Raw genomic sequence first — 20,663 nt, forward strand, 5'->3', positions numbered from 1 at the left:
TGGTTTTTTTTAAAAAAAAAGCCTGTTTATCTTTAGAGGTAAATAAGTTCTTTTTTTTTTTGTAATTGGTCAAAAAACATTCCAGGTGGTTGGGGTGGGAAGCCTGAAGAGAGGTTGAATTGACTATCCAATCCATCAATAGGTGGGGACTAGATATTAGATGTCTAATATCTAATCTGAAATCTTCAAGTAAGTGTATAACCATGGTGGCCACATGACCATGGAAATTGTCTTCAGACAATGCTGGCTTCCTCAGTCAAGAAATGGATGGCCATCCTTCTCCTTGAGTTGGACACAACTGACTGAGAAACCTTTATCTTAGATATTAGATGTGGTTATCCACCTTTCTTCTCCAACCTTTTGGCTGTCTGAAAATTGAAATCCACAAATCTTAAATCTGCCAAGTCTGGAGACCCCCTGCTGTAGCACTTTAGGTAAATTTGGAGAAAACAGGTACTAATCCACCAACTAACCATTTACATGCTACTCCAAAATTTTAGCCTCCCTATTAAAGGTTGCAATGGACATTTCGTTTCTTATTCAGCCTGAAATCTTCAAGTAGCTTTTGCTGAGCTGCAGAAAGGAGCCAACCATTTAGTTCTAGGTCTGTGAACAGAGGTATCTGAGATAGGACATCCAACAGCTTCCCAAGCCATTCCCCACAGCCACGCCGGGATGAAGGATGACAGCTAATATCCAGTTCAGAAAGTTGCCCGAGAGCAGATAGGCTTATGCAGAAGGTCTCCCATCCTTGGTCTGAAATACTGTTGTTATAGCTGAGGTCCAGGTTCTTTAGTTGAGCCAAAAGCCCATCCTGGATGATCAAAGCTGAAAGAAACAATCAAAGAAATTAGGGGCAACAAAGATGATTAGAAGACTGGAGGCTAAAACACATGAAGAATGGTTGCAGGAACTGGGAATGTCTAGTTTAATGAAAAGAAGGACTAGGGGAGACATGATAGCAGTGTTCCAATATCTCAGGGGTTGCCACAAAGAAGAGGGAGTCAAACTATTCTCCAAAGCACCTGAAGGTAGAACAAGAAGCAATGGGTGGAAACTAATCAAGGAGAGAAGCAACTTAGAACTAAGGAGAAATTTCCTGACAGTTAGAACAATTAATCAGTGGAACAGCTTGCCTCCAGATGTGAATGCCTCAACACTGGAAGTTTTAAAGAAGATGTTAGATAGCCATTTGTCTGAAATAGTGTAGGGTTTCCTGCCTAGGCAGTGGGTCGAACTAGAAGATCTCCAAGGTCCCTTCCAACTCTATTTTATTTTATTCTAAATATAGATAAAGAGTTTAAAAACATACAAGGTGTAATCTCAGGTTGGATTTTGCACATGACTTTTATTAAGCTAATCTATTTCATATTACAAGGATAAAATTGAGAGGGGAGACTCATGTGAGCTCTTGTACATTGCTGTTGCTATATAACTTTTTCCCAATCATGGAGTTACCACTGAAGAAGCCCTAACCATTTGTAATACAATTCCTGTGTGCTTCATGCACAAAAGCTAAACATAAAGATTCTGGGTCTGTGATGGTGAACCTATGGCACACTGTCACAGATGGCGCGTGGAGCCATATTTGCCAGGACGGCAGCCCTCAGCTCCGGCGCATGTGATTTCCGGCCTTCCGAAAGGCTGGGGGGAGGCCATTTTCACCCTCCCCGGCCTTTAGGAAAACTTCTGGAACCTGGGGAGAGCGAAAAACAGGCCCAACGAGTCATTCCTGAACTTCTGGTTGATCTGTTGGGTCTGTTTTTTGCCCTCCTCAGGTTCCGGAGGCTAGGGCGGGCAAAAACTCCCCCCCCCTGCACAGAGGGAGGGTGTTGCACATGCACAGGTGGGTTGGGCACACACGCGCGCAATAGTGCACGCACGCCCAAATTTGGCATGCCTTTAGAAAAAAGTCACTGTACTAGGCCTATTACGTTTTCTTTCCTTCCAAGAATGCCATGGTCTCTTTTTCTAATTCTTTTTATTCTCTCCTTTTCTGCATTTTTGCTTCCTCCCTTCTTTATTCCCTATTGGATTTATTGGCTTTTTATGTTCTTTTTAAAACTTTTTATACCGTTTATAATAATTACCTGCTCTCTTGTTGTCAGTGGCTGCCATTTTTAATTCTTTAGTTCCCTCTCATGACTAAAACTATTGACAGTTGGCTCCAAGCATCAATCTTCAATAACAAACTTATGCGCTGCAATGTCTCTTTTGACTAAAGACTTTTTACTAGCTTTCAAAGTAATCCCCATCTTCCTAAACTAAATCTAGAAAACCTCAGAGTCATTTTTGTGTTGCTTATTCTAATGTTAATCCTTTTATTTTGACTCTTTATCATTGCTACTAGGAGTTCTGGGAACCAGTTTAGAAGACACTAGGTAGGGAAAGATTGTTGCTAAGGATTAGTTCACAATAAAAAGGGAGCCATTTGACACTATCCTTCTGACGATGTTTAGGAGATATGTTATATACCCAATGAACAAACCAAAAGTGAAATGTAGTTTTTACAGAACAGATGTGGAGGAATGGAATGGGATGGATACAATCCTGTACCTACCCAAATCAATCATGTCTTGATCCACCAAGCTGCAGCTGCTCACCCTTAACATTTGGATCTTGGAATCAGGGTCGAAAGCTTTCAGAATCAGCTTCAAGTTCCCACCAACACATTTATTCCAAGAAAGATCTAGTAGCTTCAGTTCAGGAAGATGAGAGGCAGCATCAGCTGAAAAAATTAGCAATAACCCTTTGTATATTCTCAATGAAAGGCAGCCTTATGCATCCAACTGAGATTTCATCTAAATATATCGAACTGATTTTCCAACATTTTATTCTTCCTGAACCTTCTTTTATTACAACTAAGGAACAAAGCTCTGTTCGGGTAGTCCAGGGATGTCAAACTCGCGTTGTCACCTTGTCGTCATATGACGTATCGCGACTTTTCCCCCCTTCACTAAAACGGGTTTGGTCGTGGCCAGCATGTAGTGCATCCAGCCCTCAGGCCATAAGTTTGGCACCTCTGAGGTAGTCCTTGACTTGCAACCAGTTGTTCAGCAACTGGTTTAAAATCATGTTGTACCTGGAACATGGAAGTTATGAGACAGTTCCGAAATTCCAACGGTCAACCCCCCCCCAATCACATGACCACACTTTGGCATTCAGCAACATGGCTGCATTTCTGTCCATTTGCAGCATAACACAGTCATCTGACCACATTTTATGATGGTTTTAGATTTGGACAAATGGACTAAGAGCCCAAATTTTTTTAAATAAGACTTGGAAATGAATCATAAAGAATCCTTCCCAAAAGATTTTCTTTTGAATTTTAAAAATTGGACATTAGAAAGAATTAAAAGGAAGAAAGATTATGATTAAAGAAGAACACTCAAACATGACTTCGTTTTACAAAACAAAGCAAAATATTTTAACACTGGATATACTGAAGAATATCTTTTAATAATGCACCAGAAATCAATTTTAAGAGTGTCTGCCTCTATAGGCAGACTATATATGGAAGAAGAACAAATTATTCCAGAAAGAGGAGGAGGAGGACACAAGGAGTCAAAGACAGAATTTTAATGCGTTCTTACCTAGAGACAGAAATGAATCATGTTGCAAGGCACAATTGCTGAGTAGCACAGATGTCAGTTTTGGTAAAAATCTGAGTCTGCTAAGAAGATGATAGGTGGATATCCCTGCATTTGTATTTGAGGATAAATTCAGCTCCCGAAGATTTGACAAAAGAGGTATTATCTGGGCTGAAACAAAAGGTAACAAATACTAAAACCAAAAACACTTTATTTTGAATTCATTAATAGAAAACCAGCTCAATGTATTGACCTGTAAGTCTTTCATCTACTCTTTGCTTCCCATATTTGCTTGAACACAACATTTATAAATTCTTTGAAAAATTAAATAATAGAAACAGCTTAAAATTAGAAGAAATGGAGCAATATCAATCTTAGGAGATAATGCTACTTGACCATCATAGCCAATATTGAAGAAAGCACTCACTTGAAGAGTGCCGTGTGTTGAAGTAATGATCTCATTGTGTTAAAATATATTTGACAACACATTAATGATGATTTAATTGACTAGACTGGAATATTTATCTCACTTAACCGAATAGACAAATCTATTTCTCTGCTGTAATTTTCAATAATGGCCCTGCTCTCAGCTACTTCTGCACTGAGGTATAAATTGCTTGAATTGATTTGTTAAAAGCCTGGGAGAATTGATGATTCCATTTTTGCATGGGTGATAAGCACTGCTTCTCCCTGTTAAATGATTTTACAATTCATTATAAGTCATTTCCACATATTTCTTACATAAAACCAACATGTCCTCTTCTGTAATACAACACTGGTGAAGATTCAGGATTTCAAGGTTACTTAAATTGGCCAAATGACCAGCCAAAGACTGGAAAACTCCTCCAATCAATTTATTGCACGATACATCTAATATTCTCAATTCCGATAAATATTGGAAAGCAGCATCTGAAATAGGAAAGTTTTTTACTAATTATATACTTTCTAACCATTACATGTACATTACATATTCATTTGTACAATAGATGTCATATTTCATCTATAAGGATGGGGTTCAAGGATGTACACAATACTATAAAACGATTAACATAATATAATAATGCTGAATTTACAAAGCCAAAATTATAAAAGCTGTTTAACTGATTGTTCACCATATTCACTAATTTATGACATTTTTCCTCTGTCAGAAATGTGGCTAAAGCACAATCTAACAATTTTGATTAGTTCAGAGTTAACATTTGAACCGATGAATTCCTTAAATTATCAAATTTTAGTTTCAATATTTTGTCTATAAAAGTTCTAACTTACTACACTAAAAGGTTAAGTACATTTTAAATATTCTTAAGCAAAAGCATCTCACTCAGGTTTCAAAATGCTGAATTTAGCAAGGTGATGCTTAAGATCAGTAACTTAGCTAAGGTAAAAGTGAAGGTAATGATTCCCCTTGCACTTATGTAATTCTAGTAATTCTCGACTCTAGCGGGCGGTGCTCATCTCTGTTTCTAAGCTGAAGAGCCAGCGCTGTCCGAAGATGTCTCCATGGTCATGTGGCCATCATGACTAAATGCTGAAAGCGCACAGAAGGCTGTTACCTTCCCACCAAAGAGATCCCTATTTTTCTACTTGCATTTTTCCATGCTTTCGAACTGCTAGATTGGCAGAAGCAGGGACAAGTAACGGGAGCTCATTCTGTTAGGTGGCACTAGGGATTTGAACCACCAAACTGCCAGCCTTTCTGATCAACAAGCTCAGCGTCTTAGCCACTGAGCCACCGGGTCCCTTAAGTTAGCTAAACAATCATTTTAAAAAATGGAAATCTGAAAATGTCTAAAATGAAAAACTAAATTCAATTTATGAACAATTCAGTTTTAATTACAGCAATGGAGCAACTCTATCTTCTAGCTTAATGGGTTGGAAATCTAACTTTGTTAATCCTCCTTCAAATGGAAAGACTATATATGGGCTTAAGTCAAAATGTAACTTCAAGCCCTAACTTTTTGTGCTTTGAGCATACTAACCTTCATCACCTCCCTCAACATATAGCTTTCAATCCCCATCCAAAAAAGAAATTTACTTGTGAAAAAAAACCTTAGTTCCCAATCAACACCAGTATTTACCTAAAGAATGGAAGCCACCTTGTTCTAATCCACATGCGTTCAGATTTAATACTTGCAACCTTGAGACAAACCGTAATTCCTGAGCAATATTTTTAAGGCTACATCCCAACTTTACATTGATTGACAAGTCCAGAATTTTGAGGCTGGGAATTCTACTTAGAAACTCAGCTGAAAATAAGACAGATGCAGAGTAGTTAAGAACACTGGAAGACACGCTAGCAGACAGTTGCAAAGGTTTTTTTTTTTTTTTAGTTTACTGCTTAGGAAATCACCCCAAGCATTTCTGAACTATGATCGCTAAAGAAATATCACAGCGACATTTTAATAAAGTCTTGCAATGGATTCCAAATGTCTGAGAAAGTACATCTAGAATATTGAAACAAGAATTCTCTCTTGATCATTTGTGATTAACATCTGAGATCTGGGCTAGACAATCTCTCGATCTGCCCAGCAGTACATCCTCAAAATTCAGGAACAAATCACCAAATATCATTTATAGCTACAAATGAAGGAAATAAAGTCTTTGATAGGCTCAGATAGGTCATCTTAATAAGAAACCCCATAGGAAAAGCATCAGAAATAATTTGTTCTACTTGGTTTATATGCTGCTTCAATCCTAAAGATTCTGAGTCCTTGTAAATAACACAGATCAAATTTAAAATTTAAATATAAAAGGTAAGTCTTAAATGTAAATGGAGATAACATCATGACAGCAGTTAGATCTTCACATGCGCCATTTGCAGGTACCCTAATATTATTGATATGAATTCTAGGGAACAGACACTTCTATTATTGGATAAATCATTCCTATCCACCATGTTGATTCTTTCATGATGTAGAATAAACACCAGATCAAAATTCCCACCTCCCTTTCTACAGCTACAGTATTACATCTAAAAGGGATTAAGGCTAAAATAACCAATGGGCCCTCCTTTTAGGACATGTTAATTATTTACAGTATTTCCAATGGTTTTGAGAAGTTCTGGGACATATAAATATGGATATAGACATAGATATTGTAAACTATGGCATTGTTCATGTTTCTCTCCCTGATTTTCCCAGCTTTTGTTTTACTTTTGTCAGTTAATTTTTTTTAAAGTTTGCTGAAGTTCAATAATTAAATATCAAGCTATTATTTTTGCTAGCTGAACTAAGTGCTGTTTGTGCTTGCTCTAATTGGGAAATAGATATAGTCGTATATACTGGATGCATCCTATATGCAAATTAAACTGGAAGTTATCAGCAATAATTTTCCAATACACATAACCAGCCTTGCTGTGTCCCAATTCTTCTGACTTCCAGGATAAAATGGACCAAGACTTCTTTATACATTGTCTTCCCACGCCAGTCTCACTCTGGCTCCATGCACAGTATAATGCACACAACAGAAGCAGGGATGATATAATCTATAAGTGGAAACTGTAATAGGTAGTGAAAGCAACCTTGGGAGACAGGAGGAAGAGCCACTACATAAGCAACAGTCTGACAAGAGAAATCTGAGTCTAAATGAGGGAGTCTCAGAAGGGATGAGAGTGTCTCAGAAGAGACCCTCCCTAGTTCTCTGCAACGTAAAGGCAGGAAGGAAGCACTTTCAGACTTGCAAGATACTATTGCTATAACTAGGGGTGGGATTCAGCCGGTTCGGACTGGTTCAATCGGATGTTAATTTTAATCTGCTTCGCTGAACCGGTAGTTTCAAGGACTGGCTGACCCACCCCACCCCTCCCTTCCCCTCCAAGGAGTCTCCAAGTGGCCCGTTTTGGATGCAAGGTAAGTGCAGAGCCCACACACAGGCTCTGGGAGGGCGAAAATGGGCTTACCGGAAGTACCAGAAGTCCAAAAACAAGCCTGTTTCCAGCCCCCGGAGGGCCTCTGGAGCCTGAGGAAGGACATTTTGCCTTCCGGGAGGCTTGAAGAAAGCCTCCAGAGCCTAGGGTGGGTGAAAACACCCCCCCCCCTCACCACCATGGTGCAGGAAGCTGACAGGGACACGCTCCCATGGACACGCCAACCCAGCAACCAGGCAGAGAACTGGTTGGTAAAATTTTTCCTACAACAAAGGTAGTGTTTAGTCCTCATGATTTTGGTTTCCTGTCTGGACCATTTAGAAGAGCTGGAAAAATCATGAGTTCATTCAATAAGACATTTAGTTTGAAGAATAAGCTGATACAGTGAACACTCCGAAGATGTTAGCATCTCTCTGCCACAGAATCTTACCTAGAGATTTGCCATCTTCCTGAGTAAGACAGCAATCTGTTACTTTTAATGTATGGAGTTTAGAGCCTTTGAGGATTTTGGAGGTTAGAAGGGAAAGGCTTCCCCCAATGCCAGGATTCCATGATAAATCCAGTATTTCAAGGTGAGAAATTCCTTCTAGTGCTTCTCCTGTAAAATAATAATAATAATAAATCATTTGGGATTCCTGGTGATGTTTCAGATATTGAACTGAATATGCAAAAAAAAAAAAAAAAAAATCACACATGTACAAAACTATTTAACATTTCAGTCATTGATAGAGGTGGGGTGAGTGAATCTGTAAATTTCCCTCAAATGTTTTGCTGTTCTTTATTTCCGTAGTAGCTTGAGAATGGATTTGAACTAATTTGTACTATTGTGTCTATTTTTGCATACTTCTTTACACATTCTAATCAAATGCCATTTAGAATCATACTTTCCTGAATATATAACATTGCCGTGCCATTACGTTCAGGAATATATGCATTTTTGTCTTTCTTTTTACATAGGTTTCAATGTAAAGTGTAATATGTATAGGGGTATATTGGGGAAATGCCTTTCAATTTTGAGACAACAATCTTAATTTTGAAGGATAATTGAGTTTCTTTTGATAGGTATTGGCTCAAAAATGCCAAATTAGAGGATCAAATATGAACAGAGTAAATTTCTCTGCCCTCAGTAATCACTGCAGCAGCTTTTAGTTGTTGTTTTCTATCACACAGGGCAGGGGTGGGTTGCGGCAGTCACTACTCATGAGCGCTTCGTGCGCACATGCTTGATGCGCGCTGTGTGTGCATGCACAGTGCAATAAAAATTGCTATGCACAGAAGCAAAACACAAGATGGTGGCGCCATAGGCGCCGCCCATAGAACTGGTTTGGGGGCGTGGCAGGCCTGGGTCACTGCTGGTTCCAGCGGCTCAGGTCGCCAAACCACTACCAGTTCGGCCAAACCAGTAGGAACCCACCACTGATGCAGGGAACAAAAAGAGCTTCTCCCTAGAAGGCAAGCCTTCCCTTCCCCTCGGGGCCTGATTGGTTCATGGAGAGATGGAAAGAGCGGAATTTAGACTTCAGGTTAGATCCAGTATCTTCCCCTGCTTTAGCATCAGGAAGGGGCCAGGTATATGCTAGAGATAATTCAAAGAATCAGCAGTGTGATTGTGATACATAGGAACAATTATGTATAAGATATATATTTTGAGAACGACCCTCAAGCAGTGTTGTATTAACTCTTAAACAGACTAAGCACGTGCTTAGGGCGCCAGGCTCAAAGGGGGCACCACTAAGTTGAGAAAGAAAGAAAGGAAAACCAATTATGTATCACAATCACACTGTGGGTTCTAGGCCAACCCTCATCTGAAGACATAACAAACAATCCTCTCTGATTAGTGGGACCAAGCACTGGGCCCATCCTCTCTGTGTTCCTTAATCATGGTCAGTGATTCTCCTTCATAGTGGGAATCTGATCAACCACTAATTCCTATTAACACAAACTAGATTATGAAATGGACCCTCAACCGTATGTTTTAAGTTCTGGCCCAAAGGTGCCTTTTTTAAAAATAGAAATTTTTTATTCTTAGACAGACATAAACATACAAGACATAAAACATAAAACCATATTTCATTATATACAGTGTGTCATTTGATTACAAGGTATTAACATAATAAATAAATTTTTTAAAAAAAGAATCAGCGGGTCTAGATTTTGCAATTTCACCCTAATGATATGTCTTTGGTGTCATCAATCAATCTCTTTAATAACATAGTCAATTGGGATGACGTATTGGGTTCTACTACTGCTAAACGATACCTAAACATGCCACATCCTTGGTTGTGAGCCTGCAGCTGTTCAGCTGGAGGATTTTCAGCTCTTGCAGATGTTTGAACTGAAGGGCCAGAGGTTCTAGTGCTCCTCCTATGAAGTCATTCCAGGAAAGATCAATCTCTTCCAAATCCGGCAGCAGTGATATTACAGTAGCTAAAAGACGGCCAAGCAACAGAGAAAGATTGCTGACACACAACAAGACTAGAATGTGAATAAATGTTATTATTTCTCTTAAATCCAATTAAATCCGAGTTTATTAGTTTATGGCTAACACTAAGACGTACCAATGTAATCTACGTCTCTTCTACTGTATATACATGTAGTTAAATGTGCTTCTCTTTAAAACTTTTGTTGGTTCTTTATTCCCTGTTTAGATGAAAGAGCAATGTCACAACTAACCAAAGTGAAATAGGCTGTGAGAACAGCCCTTGGCTATATTTTTACACAATGATTCACACATAAGTGCTATGATGTAGCACTAAGAAAACAAGTCTGGTGGAGCCTTGAGCATATATATTTTCCTGAGGTTTTTTTCCCTCTCCTCTTCAGCCACAAGGAGATGGAAAGCTTTACAGTACATTTCTAATTAATGCCATTTAATGTCACAAACCACAGACAGCCCTAACTATATCTTGCTCAAAGAAGCCAGCTTTGTAAATGGTAAATTAAAAATGACTTTAAAAAAAAATTAAACAGTCAATAGCAATCGCAAATTGCTTGTAACACAATAATACTAAAAATTATAATAAGTAGATCATATTTCTTTCTCAACAGCATTAAAAAAGAAGCAGAGAGAGAAAAATGTGAAAACCTAGCCTTCCATTGTGGGAAGTTATCATCCAGCCCTCTCCCAGAAAAATGAAATATCCTAGGAAATATTGAAAAGGCAGATTATTTCTCGATGTTAAAATAAAGAAACATGTTTTAAAAAACAGAATAGCTGCCTGTAGCTTCCTGCCCATCCCCACTTTGTTAATGGGCCATTAAGAAGGCCAACCTAGTCCACTTTACATAATAAAGACTTCTCCACTCCAGCTACAGGAAAGCATGATAATATTGGCTCCATCTGACCACATGGCATCTGAGAACTCAACCACACCTGGATTCAAAACACAGCCCAGAGTTGCCCCTGCATGGTCCTTTGGGAGTCTCACAACCAATCAGAATACATTTCTTACACAGGAACAGGAAACAGAGAGGTGGGACTGAACAGGTTATAAAAAGCCTAGCAAGCCCCTCCCTCAGCCCTTCTCTTCTTCTCCACCAACATTGGTATTCAGGACTCAAGCCATGTGGTCCTGTCCACCAATAAACCATCTTTCCAAGCAGCTTCCATGTCTCCAGTGTCTTTTTCCCCACTTGGAGCCGAACCCAGAAGGACATTTCTTTCATCACCACCAATTTCCATAATGTAAACTACTATCTATTCTTTTGTGGAAATGCATCAGTTAAATGAATGAATGGTAATTCCTCGCAACAGGTCTATTGCAGCAAAATAAATAAATAAATAAACAATCTAAATCAGGGATGTCAAACTCAAGGCCCGGGGGGGGGGGCTGGATCCAGCCCACGGGGTGCTTATAGTTGGCCCATGGGCTCATCTTTGAAACAGTGAAAGACCGGCCCCCAGTGCCTCTGCCAGTGAAAACTGAGCTCAGGAGGGCCACGGGCAGCCTATCCTGGCTCTGTTTTTCGCTGTGATGGCCTCTGCCAGTGAAAATGGAGCCCGGGCAGAGCCCCCCTGAGCTCCATTTTTGCTGGCAGAGGGCTGCAGGAGGCTGTCATGGCCAAAAATGGAGCTTTGATGAGTGACATCGAGCTGGCCATGCCCACCCTGGCCATGCCCCCAGCCATGCCCCCCCCCATCCCCTGAGGTCAAACCCAACACTGATGCAGCCCTCAGAGAAATCGAGTTTGATACCCCTGGTCTTAAGGAACCTTAAAGAGGAGCAGATATTATGTGGGATAAATTTCTGTGGATGGAATTCATTAAATGCATTGGCGCTTGGTGGAAAGGAGGAATTGAAAAATTGAAAAGCCCATACAAAAGCAAAGTCCATACACCAAGAAATACCACCCTGCTGTCGGGGGAAATTCTGGGAGTTGAAGTCCACAGATCTTAAAGTTGCTGACCGTTTTAAATTATTAAAAATGGTTTTCAGGAAAGGGCTTGAAGTAATAAAGGGGATTGGCTGGAAAGTTAAAGAGAAAGAAAATTCCACGTAAGAAGAGCAGAATGAGATATTCCAAATTTTACAAATATTATATACAAAGTGGATTCTTGAAGGGAAATAATTGAGAAAATAATTGATTTGTGTATGTATGTGTGTGAAAAGAAATATCACAAAAGTATACCCACTCAGCTCCATTATATCCACTGCATTCAACGAACAATTGTTTAAATCCAAATTCTTGTCAGAGGGCAATCTGCCCATTTTTTTCCAGAACTGCTGAACTCTCCAATGACATGACATTGTTTCTGCTGGAGAAATAGAAATTAGCAAGTTATCTGGTGAACAAACAAACCAGGAATGTACCATTTCAGCATCTACCAACAGAGCCATGACAGGCAGTATGAACCAACTAACCCTCTTCGTGAGGCCTCTAATTTGAAAAATACAAAGATATCCTTGTCGAATGTAGCTGGTGAAAATGATCTGATTTCGCCAACTACGGATACGAAAGACATCAGGCTGGGGACTTGGAGGCTGTGAGTTCCAGTTCTGCTTTAGGCACAGAAGCCAGGTGGGTGGTACACTTTCCCTAGAGAACTAGGTAGAAGAAAGCCATGGGAGATCATTTCTAAAACAATTGCCGAGCAAACAGCGGAAAATTGTCCAGGAAGTCCACAGGAATCATGACGGACATAAAAGCATGTGGCACACACCATGTACCTTAGTTAATACACACATATAGTCAGACAGGTTTTTGGAGTGTAAATGTTGACACAATTTTCTGACTCATTTTAGTGCCTTTGGAAAAATGTGTTTGCCAAATATATCAAAGTAAATTTGGTCAGATTACTGGGGCTGCTGAGGGTTCGCAGGGCTTCAGGAGAGCCTCTAGCTAAGATTCTGTGCGGTTCGGAGAACCCACAAATCCCACTCCTGGCTGTCTCTTCCCACCCCACCCTGCCCCTCCTAGGAGTCTTTACACCGACCGTTTTGAATGCAGGTAAGTGAAGAGCATGCACGGATGCTCAGGGAGGGCAAAAACAGCCCTACCAGAAGCCAGAAACGAGCCTGTTTCCGGCCTTCAGAGAGCATCCAGAGCCTGGGAAGGCCATTTTTGTCCTCCCGGAGGCTAAAAAAAAAAGCATCCGGAGCCCAGGGAAGGCAAAAGCGCCCCCTGGCCTTGGTGCAGGAGGCCAACTAGGCCACGCCTACCATGGCCATGCCCACCCAGCAACTGGGCAGAGAACCCCTTGCTAACATTTTTGAAGCCCACCCCTGTGTGCAATGTGTGAATTATTACAAAACCCATATTTTTTTCCTTGGGGGAAAAAAAAAGCTTAAATGTTGGGTTGTGGGGCTTCTTTGGGTCAGGCTTGGAAGCCATCATGTGTGTGTGTGGGGGGGGGGTTTGAGCCTCAAGCCTGCCAAATATTCAAACATAGTTACTATGGGAAACTGGGAGGGGGGCTGGTATGGAGCTTGGGAGATATGTAGCCATAATAACATTCCTTCTCAGAAAGTCAAGGTCGCCTCATTCCTGCACCTGGATGGATGTGGATGAGAGGAATCATCATCCATGGCAGTAACTGATTGGACCATTTGATGGAGTTGTGGGTGTTGGGGCAGGGTCTTTAATTTTCAACTGGGTGGGAAAAACCTGGAAGCTTTCAGATTTGGGTTTTCACAGATGTGCCAACATGGCTCTTCTAATAAATTGGTGTTTTTGGGGAACTTCTTGCCTCGAGCTATTATTTCATAGAGGATGCTATTTGGAACCCTCACACTCTGAGCTTTTTTTCTATTTACAAATGTTTCATTATCCACGAATCTTGGAGTATTTGTTGTTAACATGAAGTTATTGGGTGTTATTATCTGGTCCTAGTTTGCTGATCTCATGCCATCACTTGCTTATGTAGGTATTGGTTAATAGTTCTATGATAAAGAGAGAATCTGTTGTGATCTACTTTGTTCTCATCTTTGTCTAACTCTGACCTCATGCTATTTCTTGTGAATGGTCCATAGCTTTCCCAGATAAGCAAGAGATGGCACCATACAAGCACAACCAGAACCAACATCATTATTGGTTATTAGGCTTATCTCTTTGAAGTCATTTTCTAAACTGCAATTTGCACATACAACATTTGAGATCTAAATGGCTTTGGCTAAGATTATCATCAGTTTTAAACTGTTCTTCTCAGTCTACTTAAATTGGACGCAATGCCCTTTTGATTCACTGAGAGAATTTCTAATACATTCAGTGGAACTTCATTTACACTCTTAAGAAATTGCACACTTCAGTTGAGTGACAGTATGTCTAAAAGCTATATGCGTGAACTTCGTAGAAGCGTGGCAATTTGAATTTATAGTACTTACATTCAGGCACAGCAATACATGAGTTAGGATTGAGTTTATTTGGAATGGAACAATTAGATGCATTCATTCTTATTGGTGCAAATGTGTTTGCAGTCAATTTTCAAAGGAGACAAACCAAAATGTTTAACCCAATAGTACCAAAGGTTTTCAAAAGGCTTTCTTTTCCCCCCCTTGAAGGCATTTCACTTCTCATACAAGAAGCATCTTCAGTTCTGACTGAATGGAACAGTTTATATTCCTTAGCAGTCACCTGGTTTTTAGCTCTCTGAAGGTCAGTCATTAGCTGTCTGAGAATCACTGAGGCCACTTGGAGGTTTGTCTGCACCCATGTTACTTGAATTAGAGGGCAAATGGGTATGGAACCTTTTTGGGACTGCTGAAAAAACATTGTAGACAAGGAATAAGTGGTGTCATATTCCTCTCCCTCTATTGAGAGGAGAACTGGAATAAAGACCTAAGCGATAGGTCAAGACAGCTTACTTGCCCTCATGCAGATATGGGTGCCCATGGGACAGGGAAAATATTCACAGTCATGTCCTCTTGCAAATGCAGCATGTTATGGTAAAGTTGTATGATGATGCACACATCACCCTTTGGCATCATCACGGTTTGCTATGGATGCCCCTGAATGCAAATTACGTAGTGAAATCTACCTACGTGAAACAATTAGCCTATGCTTGAACAGAATTTGAAAAGGCAGCAAATAAATTTTGTTCTGTGTATAAGCTGGGTGAAAGAAAAAATTCCAGTAGAAATCTGAGCAAAATAGGAACTTGTTAAACATTAATAAAAGCATTTATGTTTACCCCCCCCTCCTCCTTCCCTCTCTCTCTGATCTTTTTAGATCTTTTAAAACTCTAACTCTTGATATGATAGCTTTAGTCTAGAAACACTATCAGCTGTATGTGATCTCTTAGATAAACATTGTGCAATCATTGTCACTTGCAATCTTCTCATCTTCCACCAGAAACAGAGATCATATGCACAAACATAACAAAAATAAGACATATTTTAAAGGGTTTTTTTCCTTTTAAAATTGAACAACTTCACATAACACAATTTAAATCAAGCAACTTACCTTTGTCATCCATTGTAAAATTGTTTTCTGACTTGTAAATCAGCCTTGGCAATGGATTCTTGATCATTTTAACTGCTTCACTTTGTTTAGTTCTTCTTGAACTATTTCCGCTGTTAAACATAACTTTCCTGAAAAAAATGGGAAAATTTGGGAGAATGATGCCAAACTATTGCTATTCTAAAAATCTGTGGCAGAGTTCAAAAACTTAGAGATGCTGCTCCAAGCAGATTTTTTTCTCAATTGGTTTTGGTTGTTTTCTGTTCCCCCAAATTTTGCATGAGGTTTAGTAAATAGTTTTGCTTAGATATTTTATTAAATACTCTACTGTTCCTTCCTTCCTTCCTTCCTTCCCTCCCTCCCTCCCTCCTTCCTTCCCTTCTTTTCTGAAGTTTCAAAATTAAAAGGAGAATAATTTTGTAGACTTTGATACCACAGTCTCCTACATGTGACACATTGCTGGTGTTGTGTTTGTTTTCCAAGGGTTGAGTCAATCTATAGCTCAAATTACAATATTTCAAGAACAAGTTCCGTGTGTTCTCTAACCTTTCGTTCCCTCTAGTTTTAAGGATAAATTGATGCACTTTGAGAAAATTGTGGCACCAAATAGCTAAAAAATAATATCATAAGTAAAAGGAAGTGATCTCAGAAAAAAATATCTGCTATTTATTCAGTGTATTTAATTTTAAAAGATCTTTGCAGACTTCATTGTGTCTGCATTTACTCTTTTATTGAGCAAATGATTATTTTCATTTTATAGATTTGAAACCAAACCTAAGAAATTAGTGCCTTGTCCAAAAGTAAAGATAACCCTGGCTAAATGAAATTGATCGATTGATTCTTTTATTTATTTCTTTAATTCAATTTGGATGCTTCCTTCCTGACTCTTGACCATTTTTTGAACGACATTCAATTCCAAACTACAATGCATCAATGGGAAGAGGGTAAATCTCAGAAAAATTATTTAGGTCCACAGTATAATATTATTCAGTCACAGGACAGAATAGGAACCAAATAGCAACGTATGAAATTACTGATGAGTTTAATTTCAGAAAAGCCAACTGGGCAAGGTACTAAGGAAAGGTTTACGCGGCTACAAATCTTTGGGTTAATATTTTACATTTCCTGAATAATCGTTTTGCTATTGTCATTGCCTCAAAGATGGCTAACCCTGCACTATGAGTGTGTAGGAGTTAGCATATTGCAGTCTGCCACAAAGACAGGTGTTGTTTGGGTAAATACAGCAATCTATCAAGGATGTGAGCACTAAATGTGATAAAAACGTTTCTAAAATCATGCCATTGTAAACTGACAGGTTGGGTAAACACTGACAAATACTTTATTTGGTTTGCAAATTCCCAATATAGGTTTGATCACTTCCCACCCATCAGAATCCCTCAGAGTACATTATGGAATACAAGCATTAAAATCCTTCTACTGTAAATTCCAATAATTTCAAGCCAAATGTACTTTGGTGGCAGAATTCTGTTCCAGATAGGAGAAATAAGTAGCAACAGAGAAGGCATCACTGACTGGTATCATAAGATTCCATTATTTTGCTGAAGAGACTTGGAGCACAACGACCCTGCCTGATTTTATACGACAGGCAAAGACAACTGGGATGGATGATCGCATAAATTGCAAGCCCTAAGCCATGAATCTTTCTTTAACTGCACCCAGAAATCAACTGATATCCAGCGCAGCTCATAAAGTAGAATCTATGAAGATTCTCAATCATCCAGGTCATGGTAATCTCCAATAATATTATACTGCAAACTAGGGCATACAAAACCTTTGCTAGACCAATTCTCGAATACAGGTCATCTGTCTGGAATCCACATTGTATATCGTACATTAACACAACTGAGCGATTCCAGACGTATTTCACTGTTTGCAACAGAATACTTTATTCCACTAGGCTTGAAATTTTGGGACTTGGACAACCTAGAACTACACCGCCTAGTAAGCGTAGTACAAAAATTATCTGCTACAACGTCCTACCTGTCAATGACTACTTCAGCTTCAACCACAATAATACATGAGCACACAATAGATGCAAACTCAAGGTAAAACACTCCAAACTCGATTGCAGAAAATACGACTTCAGCAACCGAGTGGTCAATGCCTGGAATGCACTACCTGACCTCATCCCATTCCTAAGAGGTCTGTAAGGGGGCTTGCAAAAGCACACCAGCATGCCTAATATCTCTGTCCTACTGTCCCCATTTATTTGTGTTCTTATTCATGTTTATTCTTTCCTATTATCTTGTACATGAGTGACAAACTAAATAAATGAAATAAACAAATGGTGGTCCCAAAGGTGTTTCTCCAAAAGGCAACTGGACTTTCTTGGGGTTCTGTCAGCACCTCTCCATTTAATAATTAGGAAAGAAAAACCATGAGACTCCATACGTGGAAAATCAAATGTACTTTTACTAATTAAAAATGGTTAAAGAGCGGTTGCATAGCGAAGTCTGATTAATTAGGCGCGAAAGCAGTTGATATATAGAATAGCCCATTCCACACCCCCTGGCATCATAGGTCTAGTCCAATCATAAGTCCTTCAAGTATCAGGTGTGAGATAACTTCAAAAGGCATCACGAAGATGGAATGTCGGTGCCGTTAGTCCAGGCGGGAAACACCCACGCATGCGTAGTCTGACCATCCAGTGAACTCCAGAACATTCCTCCAGCACATCGAGTAACCCCACCCAAATACCATGCCCTCCCTCCCCGTTTCATGGCAGCTAAAGCAACAGCAAAGCAGAAGCTGACAGGTTCTTTTTCTTGAAAATGTTTCCCTTCTCATCCAAGAAACATCTTTAGTTTGGAAGTTCAGAATTGAAGAAGCTTCCTGAACGACAAGCAAAACATTTTCAAGGAAAAAAAACAGAGAAAGTTCAGTTGTCTTGGGGAAAAAGACTTTTGGGTCATGTAGTATAGAGGTCACATAAGAGTAACAACAACTTATGTCTCTATATTCTGGACCGGCTATAGTTTCTGATTAGTCTGCAAGGGCAAGTCCCATTTTCAATAAATTGCAAAAATTCAAACAGAAGATGATTAAAATGCCTGTGACTAATAGAAGAATTTGCTGATCCAGAAAACAGCGCAATTGTGTGTACCCCACCAGCCGTACTAAATATATTCTTAGTCTCTGTCGGAAAGAGATTAAGGTAATAGAAGAGAGACCAACCTTTTGAGGACAATCTCTTTAGCTCCTTCCCACACATCTACAATTCAACGATCAAAGTGGATTTTTGTACTTTGCCTCATCATGACTCTATAATCCTAAAGGAAAATATTCTAAGGGAATAAAACCATTAGAGGATTAATGCCACAAATTGATTTGACAAAAAGGATTTGCAAACACCAAAATCCTATATTGTGTGCATTTAATCACCAAAAAAAATATTCTGAGGATTTTTATTTTCCATTATTAATATTCCGCTTCATCCTAAATGGTACATAATGATTCAGTTTCGTATCAGTTTTATGCTTATTCCCTTTGTCTGAATTCTTCACTGCCGTACATTGCAACTGAAAACCGAATAAATGGGTGTATTATTTGATATGTATGCATCAAGGATGTAGACTTGATTCATACACACCACTTTCTCATCATGTTGTTTGCTTATGATTCAGAGTTATGCATAAACAAGCCAATTAGCCAACTGAGATCATGTTGAACAAAGTCAAATCTGGTTCAGGCAGTTGAATATATCGAGAAAGGTCTTTTCTTCAAAGCAAAACACTTTGGTCAGATAGAATCATACTAAGTCAGGCTTTAGAAATCAATGGATTTAGAAGGGATGATAATCATTCCATGGTTTAATTAAATTAATTAATTAATTAATTAATTAATTAAATTTTAATTAAATTTAATTAAATTCAGGTAAAAATAACAATCCAATTCCTCTACATTTTTTTCAATACATTTGTAACTTTGCACAGTCATTAAATGAATGGTTGTAAATCAAGGACCATTGTGTTCAATTTTAATTTTTTTTGTTTCTACTGTTCCTCAGAAAGAGGAGGAAGCCGAGAGGTAAAGAATTAGCATTCCAGGAAACAGGAAAGAGAAAGCAAAGCATGCTGGGATACAGGACCAGATAGCGTAAAGCAGGTGTGTCCACCCATGGCTCGAGGTCCACATGCAGCTCTGGACAGCTAGTAATGTGGCCTGCACAAGATATTAAAAAATAAAGGAAGTTTGTTATTTGTATCCATTAACTATATGATATATTTTATATGCAGCCCAAGACAGTTCCTCCACTCATTTTGCCCAGGCAAGCCAAAAAGTTGGACGACCACATTGTGAATAAGTTTAGAACTGCTATGCAAGCTACCAAGGGTGATTGATGCCCATTGCTCTTATAGAAGAATCCACCAATGTCATCTATATTCTGTATTCATGTAAAGAAGGGTATTTAATCCTAAGGCATTAGGGCATCTGTGCCCGGCAAAGCATGATTGTTCCACCCTGTTGATTTTATCCTATTGCAACCAGAACTTCATGAGCTAGACTATGTCCATGGGTAGAAATTCACTCTATTGCAAATATTCCTCTTGGTACCCCACATGTGCTTCATCACAGATATTGTTGAAATATCTTTTTAATCATAACAAAAAGAAATAATATGCCATGACCTTCTACTTCGAATCCCCAGAGATCCTACATAAAGGTTCATTTAGTGCAGGGGCGGGTTTCAAATTTTTTTTACAACCAGCTCAGTGAGCGTGGCTAGATGGGGTGGGCATGTGACTGAGTGGGAGTGGCCAACTTGACATCACTCATGCAGACTCAGTCACATGACCTCCTCACCAAGCCATGCCCACCGAAACGGTGGCGAAAAGTTTTGACCTGGGGGGGGGTTCCTCCAGGCTCGCTAGAGCTAAGGGAGCGCCTGCAAACTGCCTAGTAAGAAAAAAAGGTTTTGTCCTCCCTGGCCCCCAGGGAGGACAAAAGCTTCAGCAGGGCTGGGGGAAGGCAAAAACACCCCCGTTTGTGAAAAATGGGCAGATTTTTCATACTTACTACCATTGCAATATCACCATGGTCACATGATCAAAATTTGAATGCTTAGCAACTGGCATGTATTTATACTGGTTGCAGTGCCCTGGGGTCATGTGATTCCCCTTTTGTGACCTTCTGACAAGCCAAGTCAATGGGTGAAGCCAGATTCACTTAACAACCATGTTACTAACTTAACAACTTCACAACGGTGACTAGAAAGGTCGTAAAATGAAGCAAAACTCACTTAACAGCTGTCTCACTTAACAACATAAATTTTGGGCTCCATTGTGTTCGTG

The 20,663-nt window shown here is 39.4% G+C and overlaps 1 protein-coding gene across 1 annotated transcript; it reads right to left on the reverse strand.

The window, feature by feature from the left end:
• Positions 1-26: 26 nt before the first annotated feature.
• On the reverse strand, positions 27-15,683 carry LRRC31 (leucine rich repeat containing 31). The gene is made up of 9 exons (XM_032225635.1): positions 15,355-15,683; positions 12,089-12,211; positions 9,715-9,882; positions 7,886-8,053; positions 5,669-5,836; positions 4,332-4,499; positions 3,594-3,761; positions 2,561-2,728; positions 27-828 (listed from the first exon to the last, which is right to left on the reverse strand). Exons 1-9 carry the CDS (start codon positions 15,473-15,475, stop codon positions 509-511), a joined length of 1,572 nt encoding a protein of 523 aa, XP_032081526.1. The 5' UTR covers positions 15,476-15,683; the 3' UTR covers positions 27-508.
• Positions 15,684-20,663: the final 4,980 nt, after the last annotated feature.

This window comes from Thamnophis elegans, chromosome 10 (genome assembly GCF_009769535.1).
Source record: "Thamnophis elegans isolate rThaEle1 chromosome 10, rThaEle1.pri, whole genome shotgun sequence".
NCBI lineage: Eukaryota > Metazoa > Chordata > Lepidosauria > Squamata > Colubridae > Thamnophis > Thamnophis elegans.